The sequence below is a fragment of the Chanos chanos genome, chromosome 10 (genome assembly GCF_902362185.1).
Source record: "Chanos chanos chromosome 10, fChaCha1.1, whole genome shotgun sequence".
Taxonomy (NCBI): Eukaryota; Metazoa; Chordata; class Actinopteri; order Gonorynchiformes; family Chanidae; genus Chanos; species Chanos chanos.
In genome coordinates, this window is record NC_044504.1 from 12,567,494 (window position 1) to 12,584,345 (window position 16,852).

Sequence of the window (16,852 nt, forward strand, 5' to 3'; positions counted from 1 at the left end):
GGTGCTGAGGGACTATATGAATATCATTCTCATCTGAGCAAGGCCTTTAAGCTTCTTCTCTCTCTTCTTCTTCTGTCCTCACAAAGTGACCTCCTCGATTTCGTCATCGAATGACGTGATGGCGCGGACGGCCGGTCCGCTCTCTGAGATGTGCAGCGTGCTCCTGTGGGCGCTGGCGTTTGAACCGGAGGGTGTTTCAGCCTCCTTCCTGCGATGCCCCAAGCCTCCTGAAGCTTGTCTGGCCACGAGAGGAGGACTCAGGACTTCCATCTTACTTGTGGTGTCTGGTGAAGGAGGCTGGTTGTTGGAAGTGCCGGAGCCAAAAAGTTGCTCCATAAGGCGTGACTTTCTTTCCTTTACCAGCCCCCCCAGGTCCAGTCCATCGACCTCTCCTTGAGAGTTTGTTTTTGGGTTTGAGTTAGGGTTTTGGGAGGTCAGACCCGGCCTACGGGCAGGCTGACCAAATGAGGGAGTATAGCTCCCAAATTCCAGGTCTACCTCCTGACAGGCTTTCTGTGCCCGCAGACTCCCACCCTTCCTCCTGCCACCACTGTCCAGCCTCACGCTTGTATCCTCAGCCAGCTCTGTGAAGCTGAATATGGAAGAGCTATGGTTCCGTGGATTAGAGAACTGGGGTGGAGAGGGTACAACTTCAGGCCCAGCAGAGAAGATATCTGAATCTCTGGTTTGGTTGTCAATCTCTTCCATTTTAGCCAAGAGCAGGTCTTTACGTCGACGCTCTTCCTCGATGCGCCTTTGACGGGCTGCCAAAAGCTCTCGATCACCTCTGCTTGGCTTCTCCTCTTCCTGTGCTTGTTCACATCCCTTCCTGGTCTCTTCTTCCTTTTGTGGCACAGACTGTTCATGCCCCTTCCTGTCCACCTCCCCTTTCTCCCACTCTGCTGCAGAGAAAAAGAAGGAGGTGTAATGGATACATTTACACATGCAATACACAGTCATAGCCTAGATAAGAAAGCGATGTTGAACTTTCAGCCCTAATTTTACAAGGACAATCAGACCTTATCACGACAGGTTTCATGATAACTAATACACTTGAGCGCTAGATGCTAACTGGACTCCACTTCAGGGCTGAAGGTTTACGACTGCTTTCTCCTATGTATACCTTTCTACTTTATAACATAGCTCTATCCATTTGCCACTTTAAGAGCTAGCTCCATGTAGTCTGGGCTTTATGGTAACAACTATAATGGTTATGGTATGGTTACGTTATGGTAACGACTATATTCCTACATCATTTCAAAGCCTAAAATAGTGTTTAATGAGTTGGAGGTTTGATCATTTCAAGATCAACCTGAAGTCAGTTTGAAATTCTTACAATCTCGGAGTTTCTTGGTCTTCTCTTCACGCATGCTGAGGTCTTGATCTACACTTTGCTTCTCTTCCCCTTGTCTCCCTCTCTCCTTTAGTGTTTCTCCCTCCATCTCCATTTCCCTTGCTCTCTGTCGCTCTCTCTGACTATGTCGTTCTCTCTCCGGTTCTTTTAACACGTCTGGATTTTTGGATGGCTGCTCTCCATTATCAAGCTCCTGCTGATAGATAGAAGAGACAAAAGAAAGAGAACAATAGAGAAAGCAATTGTATAAAGTTAGACAGTTCAGTTAGACATCACCATCTATGCATTATTATCTTGATAGATCATGTGTGTTTACAGGTTGGCATTCAGTGTATAAGTTCATACAGCATGCAGCCATTTCAATCCACAATATGTTAGCCTAACAACATATGGTGCTCATGATTATCTGATGCTGAGTGTACAAGTCTTGGTTTAAAGCGTCTCTTTAAAGAGACCCTTTAAACCTGCAGTTTGCCCAAGACTATGACATATACAGAACATCAAGAAACCACAAAGCTTGCAGGCAGGAAAACTGATGCATGCTGAAATATCAGGGGGCATGCATATAGGACCTGACCTTTTTGAATAAGTGGTTCTGAGTCTTTAAGGGCTGCTGTACCTGTAAATCGGTGGTAAAAAATAACTCTCCTGAACCAAGGAACCGGTGATTTAGGTACTCATTCCCAAGATAATTAACAAAGACTAACAGACTCAGTAAGTAAGTTAGTGTCTCAGTACAAAAAAAACGTCAGTTACAGGAACATGTAAATTTACACAGATGAAACACAGTCAGAATAAACAGAGGATCTGGCATGTATTCTTCATGCAATTCTGACAAATGACAGTCTACTCCCTACAAAAAGAACTAAGTTTGTATGTAGTATGCAGGAGTGAGGCACACATGAACTGGAGTTGGTTTCTTCTGATAGGTCATAATCAGTATGTTCACCATGTGCTGCCTTTCCAGGAGGCTAGCTAACATTAGCAAAAGTTATCCATTATTTGTCTGTTGAAGAGGACTCTGTGGGCTATTCTACTGGGTGGAATAATATCGCCTGCGGTAAGATATATTCTAAACTCTGTGGTGAGTGGAATGAACTCAGTCTGGTGAAGTAATTTAGACTTGCCTTGAGTGAGAGGTAGTCGCCTGCTCCGTCTTCTAGGGTAAACTCATTACTGTCGTTGATACCAGGGGGAGGGGAAGGGAACTCTATAGACAGCATGTGTTGCTCTGTTTGGATGGCTTTAGTAATGTTTCTGTTGGGACCTGAAACATATACACAGTTACTCTTCAGAAACTCTTTAGGCAGTTACAGTGCTTCCATACACTTCCTCCACAGACACACACACTTTCCTCTACAAACTTTGGACATGACAAAGAGGCTTTAGGTTATTTCATTTCAAGTCATTTTACGTTTGTTAAGTCACGCATCATATATTATGCCACAGCTGTTCTTTTCCCCTCACACACACACATACAATTACACACACAAACACACACACACGCACACGCACACACACACGCAAACAACTCAAAATGTAGTTCTACCTTTTCTCTTCGATGAATTTTCTAACTCTTTTTTGGTGGTTGCTTTTCGCATCCTGTTAGCATAGATATTCCTGACATCCAACTCCCTCTCCTTCTCCTGTAAAAGAAAAAAAGTGTAAACAGACATACAAATAGTTTGCAGATCAATATAAAGACACCAAATGTGGTTTCATTGTCTATCAAAACTTGTCGCAACAGTCTTCCCACTTACCACAGCATATTAGGTTGTTTATATATGTATACGCTTAACACATATGCTTATTTCACACCTTTAGTTTTGCACTGAGTCTTTCTATTTCCTCCTGTAGTGCTTGGACTTCCTCCTGAGCTTCATGTGTTCGTCTTCTCTCGTTAGCCAGCTGCCTCTGGAAGCTCCCACTGGTCAGCTCCATGTTTCTTTCTAGTTCCTAGAGGCAAGTATCACCAGCATAAACACACACTCATAATTTGCCATGAAAGTCATGTTGAATTCTCCAATCTGGTTCAGCCAGACAAAATCTAAGATCTGTTCCAAATCCATTCATTTGTCCCATCTGAGGTTACAAAAACATCTGAACGGATAATTAAGAGACATAAGCATTCAAACTCAGAGTTCGAAATCAGCACACTATGTCAGCAGATACATCCTGAATGAGAGTGCCTGTACATCAATACTCATTTAACAATTACAGAATTGTATTAAGCTACACAATCATTTTTTTCTCCTCTTGTTTCAATTACTTGCCTAAAGTCAGAGATGCTAATACGAAGGGGCTGATACAGATGGTGAAAGGACGAACTGTTTGTTTCTTTATCTTATCACCAGGTTAACTCCCAAGGCAGTGACCCATGGGACATGTGATGCAGAGGAACCAAGCCGCCATACGATGAATATTTTTAGGCATCCAGAGTGATTGGATGCTTAGTGCTTACGATGTATCTGTAAGAGTCTATGTAATGGCATTGTCATAGGACAAAGTAAAAAGAGACAGAAAGGCCTCACTCTCTCTTCCTCTTGCATGAATGAATGAGTATATGTCAGCATGCACATACATCACAAAATCACTGTGTTGATCAGAGTTGGTTGGAGTACACCAACAATGATCCACACTGAGGCACTAGAATGAAATCTTTACTAAATAAATACACAATATTAAATCCAGTAAAGACTTATATTAAATATCCACACTGAACAATATCCTTCAAACCACATGGGATATAACCAATTAAAAATAAACACAACACATCTATCCACTGAATACTGACTGCTCTGTGGTCTCAACACACACATTTTATAGGCTTTAAGAAAGTTCCAGAAAACCTTCAACTTATACAGAGTTGAAGGAAAGGAAACTCCCCAAAGTTCCACAAGGTTTCAGACATTCCAGAAAGTCTGTTCCAAAAATCACCTCTCCAGTGAGGTGAAATTCTGTCAATTGTTTTTATTATTCAAATAAAAGCTTGCGACTCTGGTGGATTATTTTAGAACTAGTCTGTAACTATCTTTGCTAGTAACACAGGTATGAGTAAAAGGCTAGCTGTCTTACTACAGTCATGCTGTTCCTAAATGAATTCTAGATAACATGCTAGAAAGCTGCTACAACTTAAAGTCTCCATTAACTGACACTGTGGAAGAAGAGTGATTGCCAGGGCAATGTTTGTTGACAGGGGGAAAATATGACCTATCATTTATTCATCAGTTTCCAAGTTTCCAATTCTCGATCTGCTATGTAGTGTGAAAGGGAGTATCTGCCAGCATTGCCAGAAAAATGAATCTGGCAACGTCCTGGGTCTTATGCATGAAAAGGGGCTATAGAGACTGCTTCCACACTTCACAAGCAATCTTCAAGGTTTTGTCCAGCCAGTGCCTTAGCTTGGAATCCTACTGTTGACTTTCCTTTACCTCAAGATAGCTCCCTGCTTTTGTCTAAAGTCGCTTCAACTCATGAATTGGTCCTCAAATGTCCGTTAAAGTATGCAACTGATCCTTCCAACTGAATTCTCCTCAAATGAACTTGTGACTGTTTCCTGCACACAAGAAGCAACTGGTTGATGTGCCAGGGCCACTGCCTTGGCTGTTCACTACAGACTGTCTTGAGTGTAGTCTTACGTGCTTCATTGAAGCGCTCAAGTAATACATTGTATGTCAGGTGATACAGTGTCAATGTGAGCTACTTCACAGTATGTAGACGGGCTACACTTCTTCTCTGTAGTATTCCCATGTGACCACCCAGGACAGAATGGTGGTGTAATCTAACCCATTGAGTTTTGGACCCCTGAAAGTACCATAAAGCAATTTATTTGTGTCCTCAAATGATATTTTCTGGCCAGCAATCTTCTGCACTTCCTTATAATCTCTGCCCAATGTTGTAGTTTCTTCACACAAGCACACATTGTTAATCGCCCTGCCACTTTCCATTCTGGATCTTCACAACCAGGTGCCGTGGCACAGGAGATATTACCCATAATGAGGTCATAGAGGGCCTCAGGTAAACAAATGGGTTTCAGTTTCCGTGTGGCAGGGGGCATCACTTTTGATCCTTACCTTTGACACTCTCTGTATTTTGTTGCTGATGAGCAACATGGAGCTAAATTAACCAGAGAATTAGTCCTTGTTGACAAAATCATGCTTTGCTACGACATCCTTGCTTTTGGCATGCTGGCGGTCTGTCTTAATAACCAGCTGTTTTCGTTGTGCTATCAGGAATTGGTCTGTAATCTCTGGCATCTCATCCAACATCTGTGTTGCCCTTACACAATCATAATTTGCCAAGTCTGTAGGGATGGATATAATCTACTCTGCAACAAAGAAACCTGCCAGACTTCCATCTATCTTTAAAGCCTTTGACAACTCTATCTACTTCGACTGATCATTTCTGATTCTCACAACAAACTGCTCTGGACTCTTGAGAGTCAGTAAAATTTCACCTCAGTGAAATAATCAAATCTCCACAATAAGCCGTTTTTCTCTTGATTAATATGATGGCTTAGACTTTTGGGACATGAACCCTGGTGGAGAACTATGATCATAAAAATTGAACACGTACTGAAGTGGTAAATTCTTTAAGCTCTAAAAACTAATGACATGAGAGAAATAATATCACATGAATAGATTTTCTATGCCATGTTTAATGCGATGTTCAAAAACAGCAATTAAAGGGAAGAATATTATAATACAAAAGAAAGGTAGATAAAAGGGATCATATCAGAGTAATCAAACCAAGACAATTAAGATTAAACCAAGAGAACACAACATGAAATTAATAAATGTCCTTGCGATGCAAAGTGATTAAATACAATAATCAAAACAAATAACGAGAAAGACAGGTCTCTGAGAGAAAGTTTGATTCAGCACAGTCCAAGTTTTCCAAATGAGTTTTGATCTCAGTAAGAGGGTGCGGCTATGAGAAGAGTGGAACTATCACACCTGCCAGTATGACAGAGAAACGGCAGGATAGTTTACACTCTGGCTCATGACGGCTTGGTCTTCAAGTTCTCAGAAGGTGGAAGCGAGATGTTGGAGACCGAAGATACGCAAGTAATGCAGGATCTGGGGTCACAAAGACCAAGGCCTCATAAAGTCCTTTTTTGTACGGTCAGAGCAGACTGTTATGTGGTGTCTGAGATTGATAAAGAATCAGACAATTGAGTGAAGGAAACCACAAGGTTCACTTCTGACATAGTCGTTAACTGTATGAGCACATCAGCACACCTGACGACGCGTAAATTCCATAACACACAAAGATAAACTGCTGTGGATCATCCAGGTAAAAACAGGGAGCGTTCATTGGCCATCAAAGGTATTAGCCATGGCTGATGGGGTGGAGTGGCAACCCTCCCTCCTCACTTCATTATCATCTGTGTGTTTATGACAGAATGAACAGTGAGTTTGTCAAACTGTTAGAAATGACACTAAGGAAACCATGGTGCAAAATTACTTGTTTCAAGGTCTGTTGTTACTGTGTTCCTTGTGTTTGGATAGTAGAGACATAGCACGGAACGACAAAACAAATAATACATTTTCAGATAGAATCAAAAACTCATTGTCCCTCCAATTCGCACAATTCCTTTTTGCTGCCTTGTGCCTTTGAAGATAATCAGTCTCATCAAGGTACTGGGCTGATGTGTAAAAGGTCAATCAATTGTGAGAACTGATCTCTTGTTCATTGATAGTTGTCAGTCACGAAGCTTCCTGCAAATGGCAGGTGCCGGTGATCTGGGGCGAGGCTCATCTTTGTCACTGACAAAAATGGGAAATGTCACCGTCTTGGCATTGTCCACAGACCTCTCTGCTGATTGGAAAGGGAGATCCAAATTCTTCCTTTCCAACTCATAGCATCACTGAGCTTCTTCTCTTTTTGCTTGTTCCCCTCTCTCTCGGGGCTCTCTGCTTGTCTCTTCAGATATTCTCTTTCTTCTATCCTTTCCCAGGCTTCTCTTCCTGTTTATGTCTTTAAAAGCTCAAACCCCTTTAACTCTGTTTCTTGAGTTCTCATAATGCTCCCTTTCCTGTTGCCTCTGATATTGTTTTGTAAAATCAACCAGCTATTTGCTAGTATAGAGCTCCTTGTCTTCAGCACGAATTAATTTTGTCATCCTGCTTGGTTAACATTAATCTTTCAGTTCAGTCTGGAAAACAGACTTATAGTAGCAATCCAATCATGTAAATCTATCCTGAAAAAGCCCCCAGTAAAACAGTGTATCATTATGTTGATCAGGGTTTATGGATTTATGATTTATGGAGTTGGTGTTTGAAGTACCCCCTAGGCTCATCCATACTGAAGTACTGGAATGATATCTCAATTAAATGTGAACAGTGATCCATAATCAAGCATTTCCTTGTGGCGTCATTGCTGAAATGGCAGGTTTGAATCCCAGCATTATCACCAGCTGGGTTGGGTGTTGCAAAGAACACAACTGGCTGTATTGTGTGAGAGTCAACCAATCTCATCATTGTCAATCTTCAATGGCTCTGTACAGGCATCTGTACAGTTGCAGATAAGTCTATGGAAGTAACATGGCCCTCCAGACAGCTACACTCCCATGAGGAACCTTGGAAGTTACCATGTGAAAAGAAGAAGTGTCTGACTTTTCATGTATCAGAGACCATGCTCCAGATTGACGCAAGGGTTGTGCCATGGTGAGGACTTAGAATAGTACAGGGTATTGGCTAAAAAAATAACATTTTTCCAACATCAGCTGGAATATATTCTGTTTACAGTAACAAAATTAATTAAGGCGCTGAGACTAATTGACTGTTCTGTGATCCATATGTCCCTCATACATGGTCAACTTTCTCAACGCGTTCTCCGCTGTTCTTATAGCAAACCCATCAGATGGAGGGTTCACAATATTCTTAACCATATCATACAAAGCCTGACTACAAATAATTATACCTCATCAGGACTCCAGACAAATTTTTTCAGAGACGTCGCAGAACCATCCCAAAATATTGTGTCAGCCATCCAAAGATGAAAACTGACCATGCAAAATATGACAGTCCTTTCCTTTACATTACTACTATTTATTTGAAATGTTTCTCCTGCTATGATGCCATCAGGCATTTTTAAAAACAGCATTTTCTTGACCACATATTTTTAAATGTGTCATTACAGACGGTCTCTTGTAACATGTATTGGTAAGAGCAACACAATTACACAGAGAGCAGTAATTACATTCTAATATCTGATGTTCAAAACGTATAGAGAGCACTGTCGAGACAAAAATAAAGGACAGTTAGTGGACTTTTCAAAACCGCAGCATCTTGTTAGTGTGACTCTTTTGCTGGGGAATACTGATGATGCAGTTTTTCCCTTCTGCATAGCTTTTCACAATTTGTTTTAAACTCAGATGCAGTAACGGTATCCAAAACGTGACATCAACTTCTTGCTGAAGAAACAGTTTAGCTCGCTTTATAAGTGTTTAACGTCGTATAGTAAACATCATTATTATTTTATCTATTTGCATGCTAACTAGATGAGAAAACAAACTATAGTCCAAAACACGTGAGAGCTGCATCTTGTGTTTCCATGTCTGTAAACAGTCAACTCAGTAGACACAACCATAGTTAGCAAACACAAAAGTAAATGCAAACTTTATTTTCTATTCCTCAAAGTATATACACATTCTCAATTTCAACCTAGCCAGCCCCTATAATACTTTTCTTAAGCCAGTAACACCAATGTTACCTTTATCATAAGACTGCTAATCATACAGTCCCTACCACTTGGCAGACTCCACTTATGGAGTGATACCTTTAGAGGATGCGACGTCAATTAAAATTCAGTAATCAACCAACACGGCGTCCACCAACCATAGTAAATTTTCCTTATTTACTGTGTCATCTAACATCCATCTATTGGTTATCTTGTTGTTTGTGTTACAGACGTTAAACTTTCAATTAAGCACACAACATTATCATCCTGAAGGTGTCCAAAAACAGATTTCATATCATCCTGCACACCATTTTTATTGGCCCTTGGACATTAAGATGGCATTACTCTGAAGTCTTACTCATACTTGATTATGCAACATATAAGCAAATGAATACTTACCAAAATAAGAGCAATATCATATTAGTAGTGTAAACTGTGACAACATGCATACCTTCACCCTGCGCTCACTCTCCTGTGCACGCCTTGTTGCACTCTCCAGCTTGCGTGTCAGCTCTTCCCTGTCACCAAGTTGCTGGTCATCAGCCAACTTCTGCAACTTCTGCAGCTGGCTGCGGCTGCGCTGGAGCTGCACGTCCGCTTCTCGCAGCTTGTGCTCGGTTGTACGGTGTTGCTCCTGGCTGCGTCGTAGTCTCTCTCGCAACGCGTGAGTCTCATTGTTGTGCTGTGCCAGTAGCTGTGATATCTTGCTCTCCATGTCGTTGTAGCGGTGGAGTGCACGCTCGTGACGTTGCTGCAGCTGCCGGAGCAGCCGGTTCTCCCGCTGTAGCTCATCGTTACGCTGCTGAAGTTCAGCCAAGGCGTTCTTCAACTCGCTAATCTTTAATAAATTTGCAGGAAGCAGCTGCCTGGTCACTAAGTCCAGGTCTTTTGGGGGCCCTGTTATGTCTTTGCCCAGATCACGGGAGCGTAGGCCACCTGAACGGCGTTGGGCGTGTGGATGAGGACCAGGTCGGCGGGAGATACCTTTACGGACACCTGTAGATACATGTGCACAAACACAAAAAAAGTTAAACACTCCTTCAGGCTGTATTTTTTAATCCATACAAAAACACAACATATCAGCATAGGCCTATATGTGTACAGGCTACCTAGAAAAACACATACATATACCACATATACAAACACCTTCTTAAATAAACTTATGAGGATACATATTACACACACACACACACACACACACACACACAGCCTAGTATTCACACATATAACCATACAGATACTCACATACAAAAAGCTTGTCGCAGATAATCAGCAAATACGCACATCATCAAAGAGGCAGAAAAGCACAACCATATTTGCTCATGTCTGAAAATGTGCCACAAATTTGTGTACTTCAGCATTCTTTTTTAGGATGTTTTGTGTGTGAGTTTTTCAAATAATAATAATAATAATAATAATAATAATAATAATAAAAATAAAAATAAAAATAAACATTTATTTAGAGCCCAGTATCACTACTAATACTCTAAAACGGCTTTACGTGTCCATAACAAAGTCAAATCAAAATTATATCATCCATAAGTTAAATAAAATAGATAAGTCTTTAGTCTGGTTTTAAAGGTATGGAGAGAGTTTGTCTCCCTAACTTCTGAAGGCAAACCATTCCAGAGGAAGGAAGAGTAGTAGGAAAAGGCTCAGTTGCCAGCGGACATCTTTTTAACTCTTGGAACGACTAACAGTCCAGAATCTTGAGAGCGCAGGGTGGGAGAGGGATTAGAGGGTGTAATTAAGCCAGACAGGTAGGCAGGTGCAAGCCCATGTAGAAATGTATATGTTAATGAGAGGACCTTAAAATCTGCCCTTGCATGACTTGGGAGCCAATAAAGGGAAGCCATGACAGGAGTAATATGATCAAACTTCCTTGTTCTGGTCAGGATTCTGGCAGCTGAATTCTGGACCAGCTGAAGACTTTTAGTAATAGATGTAGGCAGACCAGAGCACAGAACACTGCAGTAATCGAGGCGAGACGTGACGAATTTGTGAACAGTGGTTTCTGCATCAGCCATACTTAGAAAGGGCCTCATTTTAGTGATATTACGGAGGTGATAAAAGGCAGTTTTGGTGTTTTTGATATGAGTGACTAGTGAGAGACTAGAGTCAAATATCACACACAAGTTTTTAGCTGTAGAGCTTTGAGAGATGACACAGTTCTAAAAATTTCGGGGAAGATCACTAAAAAGATCCTTATGCGTAGGAAGACTGACGACCAGCATTTCAGTCTTGCCTGCGTTAAGCATCAAGAAATTTGAAGACATCCAACCCTCGACATCACAAAGACATGCCTCAAGGTTAGCCAATTCAGAGCAGTCATTGTGCTTGATAGGTAAGAAAATCTGGGTATCATCAGCATAGCAATGGAACTTAATGTTGTAACTATCAATAATGTCATCCAAAGGGAGCATGTAAATAGAGAATAGGAGAGGGCCAAGGACCGACCTCTGAGGAACAGAGATCACATATAGTGGACACACTGCTTTCTCTCTGAGAGATAACATTTAAACCAAGAGAGTGCCAGAATAACATGCATTATATTTACTTATTTTTTCTACAGCATTTTAGTGTCGAGCATGTAATGCTTAACAAAATTTACTGTAAACTGAGATCATGAATTGCAAGACATTTAGAGGCTCAGTGGTGATTTAGGACTGCATTTACGAGATAATTAATTAAAAACAGTTACAGAATATATGACCAGTTAATGCTCAATGAGGAACAAGGAAGAAGAGAACACATTCTAAACCCCATAGACTTACCTACAGCATTCAAGTGAATACAGCTATCAAATTAACTTGAGTAAGAAGTGAAATGTCTCTTTAAGAACGTTTGCCTAGCTCCTCTATGTTTGTATGTCAGAGTGTTGTTCTAGATTATCTAGCCTATATCTACATCTGTGCAACTGTGGAAGAAATTATATGCAGTAAATGAACCGTCCAAGAATGAATGGAACACAACAAAAAACAGCTGAATTGTCCGTGTCCCACCCAAAGGGGAGAAAACATTAAATTTAATAAATTCCAGCTTTATTCAATAACTTGCTCTCTACAACATAAAAAATATCTGATCAGACCAAGTCCTCCCTTTGGTAAAGCTATGGGATGGGTTTATTGAAAGAAAACAAGAGAAAATCCAAGGGGAAATTACAAGAGAGGGAGTGTGTATGTGTGTGTGATGTTTGTGTGTGTGTGTGTGTGTGTGTGTGTGTGTGTGTGTGTGTGTGTGTGAGAGAGAGAGAGAGAGAGAGAGAGAGAGGGAGAGAGAAAGAGAGAGAGAGAGAGGGAGAGAGAATGATCGAATATCTACACCTTTTTACAATGGTACCTTAAAAGGATAGGTTCAACAGTTTCTCATTTTTTCATGAGGCACCAATGCAGCTATACTGATAAGCATTTCCACATCCTGACATTAGCATCCTCATCTTCAAACAACAGGAACACATGAGGCCACTTGCTTAATATGAACAAACTTTCAGGCCAGAATCACTAGGCCATCACAGGCAAACCTCTCCTACAGGCTTAAGTATTGCTAATACTGTGCCACCTGCTGGTCAAAACTGCACATGGCAGGACAGTTCTATATAACATATTGTAAAAGATGCTTTGGGGTACGATAGAGTACACTTTTTCCAGTAAGCTTTTCTCATTATCTGTTGGCGCTATTGTACAGCAGAAACAGACCAGAACAGAGAAATCATTACCGAACTCATCAGTGGTTGAGTATTGTGAGTACCTGTTCGTTGCAAGGGGCTGCTAGAGACCCTCCTGGATCGGTTGGCCCTGCGTGGAGAAGGGGAGGGGGATCTTGGCGAGAAAGAGTGTTCGGAGGGGGAGACATTGTCATATTCATCTGAGTATAATGAAGCACTGCTTCTTTCTCCATCTGAGAACTGATCCTTGTCTGGATCCAGAACTTCTTTCGTTTTTTGTAGCGGAGTTTGCTCCAGATCATCAGCGAGGCTCCTTATGTCTTCCAGATAGTTATCCTGCTTTCCAGAGTGGAAGGAGGATTGTGATGCCTTCCTGACACTGTGGTGGGTCGGCTGGCTGTGATCTGATTCCTGGTTGTCATCATAGTGTTTCGAAAGATTCTGGGAATCCATTGATCCTTCTCAAATGCAGACACAGCTAGAAATAAAAGAAATCGTTTAAACAAAAAAAAGTCTAGAGTTGTATGATGACAGATCATCTTGCGGTAACAGACAAATACAAATTAATGTGTTGTATTAATTCATGTGGCAATACACAAACAGAAGAGGAGCCTCTTGTGACAATAGTCAGTCTGAAGTGGGAAACAAACAGGCGAGCCTCAATTTACATAACAATTTATATTTAGCAAGTTGGCCTGAATAGGAGGACATGACAGAATCAAAACCCTCTTTGAACTCCGCTATGACAGATAAAATCATTTTCATGGTTATAGTTCGAATAAAGACAATCTGAATCTGTTAGCATTTGCAATTTAATGAAAATCTCTGTGAGAATCATTATTTTGCATAATATACGACACGATAAAATGCAAGAGGGTTGTAAATAATGTAAGTATCTGGGAGACTAGTTATGTATACAGTTTGTGTCTGAAATAGTCTATTAACACAGCCACAGCTGAGACAGACTATTATGATTACCCCACAATAACACAGTAAGGCAATGGAGAGTGTTTCCCCAAAGGAAGTTTCTGTGCAAGTCCTGATTTTTTTTTTTTTTTGGCCTCACCTTAAAATGAAATTTTTATCTGCAAAACAGGTGAGTGTATTCTTCAACCAGTCACTGCAGTTGGTGGTTTAAAAACAGTACAGACTCTGCTCTCCATGACCGCATTTGGGAAAACATTCTTTAAAGCCATACCTTAAATATCAAACCTCCCAGAAGTAAATTTCTAATTTCAACTTTGAACATTCTTATTGTATTCATAACTAACATTAAATTCAGGTCTATGTTTTGTTGTTTTTTAAGACGTAGCTTGGCGTGATAATTTGTACAGTTTTATTTTGCTGTCTTGTTAACACCTATTTCGTCTCGTTCACGTCTCTATTGTGCCAACCTCTCATTAGCGGTGACCTAAGAAATTTAACCGGCCTGTTAGGTAAGAACTGTTTTCACTCAGTACAACTAAACTCTTACAGTCGAAGTTTGTGAGCTAAGATCAAGGGCTCTTGCCAGTGCCCTCCACCGAAACAGAATAGTCAACACTCATTTTGCAATCACTTGGCAGTAAAATCATTCTTTGCCATTCGTTTAGGGCCAATTAGAGTGACATTAAAGAAAGTCTATGCAGTTCAATGTTTAAAGCTGTTTAGTTCATTTACTGTGGGGGATTATGCAGCCTACTACGCTATAGACAAAAGACCAAGTCGTTGCCACGGGAAGGTTACCGCTGATGGATGTCATCACTAAAAAAACTTCTGAAACATCCTGACTGCCCAAGTGATCTTTTCTAAGCATGAATGCTAGACTGTGATCAGTATATGTGTAAATTATGAGGATGAGACAAAGCGCAGCAACTGGCTCCATAAGACGTTTAAAGTTTAGCGGCAAAGTGCGTGCACTGTCATGAAATCGTCTGTTCTTGTCAGCTCCAAATCCAGCGCAAGACAACTCGTCGATTTATAAAGATATTCAATCACGCATTCCTTTTAAAATGGTGGAGACTAGAACTGAAGAGTGTCCAGATATGAGACAAGAGGTAAGATTGGTTTGATGTACCTGCCTAAAAGGTGTATCAATTCGAATGGGAAATGATAAGCTAATATAACAAGACAGACTCGTCTCTCAGCAAACGGTGGGTCCGTCTAAAACAGTTAAACAGGCTTAAAACCCACAGGTGGTGACAAAAAGCTACCACTCAATCCTGTCAGTAACCTTACATATCCCCATGATATCCAGGCGACTTCTGTCAACTAACATTACAGATTATACAGAACAACACATACCGGAAAACATCACTTACCCAATATCCTAAACAAACCTATCGTTGTCAGATAACTAAATATAGCATTAACGTTTAAATGTGTTGGTTAGCTAAGAGGCTTTGTTAAGCAAGTTAACTTAGCATTACACTAATCGGACATAGAACTACTCATCGACTAAACTATAACACTCCCATAGCCGATGCTGGTGGTTCCTACTATTACAGAATAATCTGTTTGTATTAACAAACCTTTCCGGTTTCTTCTTAGGTTTTCATGTTCGGTGTTTCCCTGAACGGGAGGAAAATAACGGTGTTGATTAGCCAGTTAGCAAAGCTACCCTAGCTACAGTTATTACAGCAGCCACTTGAGTATACGATTAAAGTAACTGGATAGAGCTATGTTTCATCCAGCACTGTAAATAACAGTTTTCTTATACTCTTAATTACATGATCTGTTCTCTAATTAGAGGACGCCCTATAGTGGTCAAGGCGGAGTGGCTCTTTTGGGATAACCGAAAGAAGACGATCGAATAATGCTCCGAATCCACGCCTGCCCTCGGCCGCTGTCATAGTGACGCCTTGCCATGGCAACCTCTGAGACCACTTGTTGCGCTAAAAATACAAACACACTACAACCTCGACTGAACTGTATCAGCAATGAAAAAAGTTAAACACGTGTCCCTAGCCAGTTACAACGAAGCAAATTATATATTCAAATTATAAAAAGATTATTTATCTATAAGAATTTATACTAAGATATTGGTCTGGTCAATCGAGCGTGTTGTTCTCTTTAACTAACCCGTTCTCCTCTGTCTGTCATATCTAATCATAATTAATGCATCTATGCACTGCATTATTTATCTGTTTTATTAAGTCCTGATACCCCACTAATGTTCTCCTCCCACCCCTCATCTTTGTGTGTGTTTGTGTGTGTCTCATATGCTTGAGTATGAATGACTTGTGTGAGTGTGACTGTCTTCCTCCCAGGTGTGCCCCGCTCCCTTCCGTCCTCTTCATTCCTCCTTGTCAGCCTCCTCCTCATCGCCATCCCCTCGGCCTGCTTTTGTGGTCTTTGTTTTGTCTGCTAGTGTGTTTTCTTTTGCATTAGGATTGTATTAATTGTAATTCCCCACTGGGTCGGCACCTATTGCACACCTGTCTGGCCAGGAAGGGTCTCTCTCTGTTTTCCTTCTCAAGATTTCTTTCATTTTTCTCCCTGTTACATCTGGGACATTTTTTTCTTGCCCGCTATGAGGATTCAGTCAGTAGGTGCCGTCCTGAACTGTTTGTTGTGGGCATGTAGAGCCCTTTGAGACTTTAGTGATATTGGGCTCAAAGTAAACTTGAAACTTGAAAACTTGTCATTACCGGACATTACATAGTGTTGTTATGTCTGCTACCCTGATGTCCTCAAGGTATGATTAATCTGACGTAACTGTGCAGTTAGAAGCAAGTTAAATCTGATTTTGCGGTTACCATATTAAAATGTGAAGTCAAATTTACCATATGGATTTAAAAGCATTTAATTTGCATTTTACGAAACAATCTTAGATGGAACAACATTTAGCCTCGATATTGCACAATTTCAGACAACACGTCTCCTAGCTGTGGAAGTTAAGGAATTTTATCGAAACTGGATTCTATTTCCTGTATTTCCAGTGCAGGTACAATTTTGCAGTCTTGTGGCTATTTTCAATTCCAACTACAATACAAATTCCAGGATTTGTGATACAATTAATCGTCCATATTCAATCCAGTTTTGAATTGACTCTTACTCTGTAGTTTAGATGTGGGTGGTTTTAATTGCTTAGCAAGAATGCTCCTCCAGTCTTAACCATGGTCCTACCTTACATTCTTCAGAGTCCAAGATTTTAAGTCAACGATAAACTA

General features: G+C 40.8%; 1 protein-coding gene across 1 annotated transcript; it reads right to left on the bottom strand.

Annotated features, from left to right (window-relative positions):
* Positions 1-78: 78 nt before the first annotated feature.
* On the bottom strand, positions 79-13,154 carry lca5 (lebercilin LCA5). Its single transcript, XM_030787360.1, has 7 exons — positions 12,785-13,154; positions 9,489-10,033; positions 3,173-3,310; positions 2,904-3,000; positions 2,482-2,621; positions 1,337-1,421; positions 79-902 (listed from the first exon to the last, which is right to left on the bottom strand). Exons 1-7 carry the CDS (start codon positions 13,152-13,154, stop codon positions 79-81), a joined length of 2,199 nt encoding a protein of 732 aa, XP_030643220.1.
* Between the last annotated feature and the right edge of the window lie 3,698 nt (positions 13,155-16,852).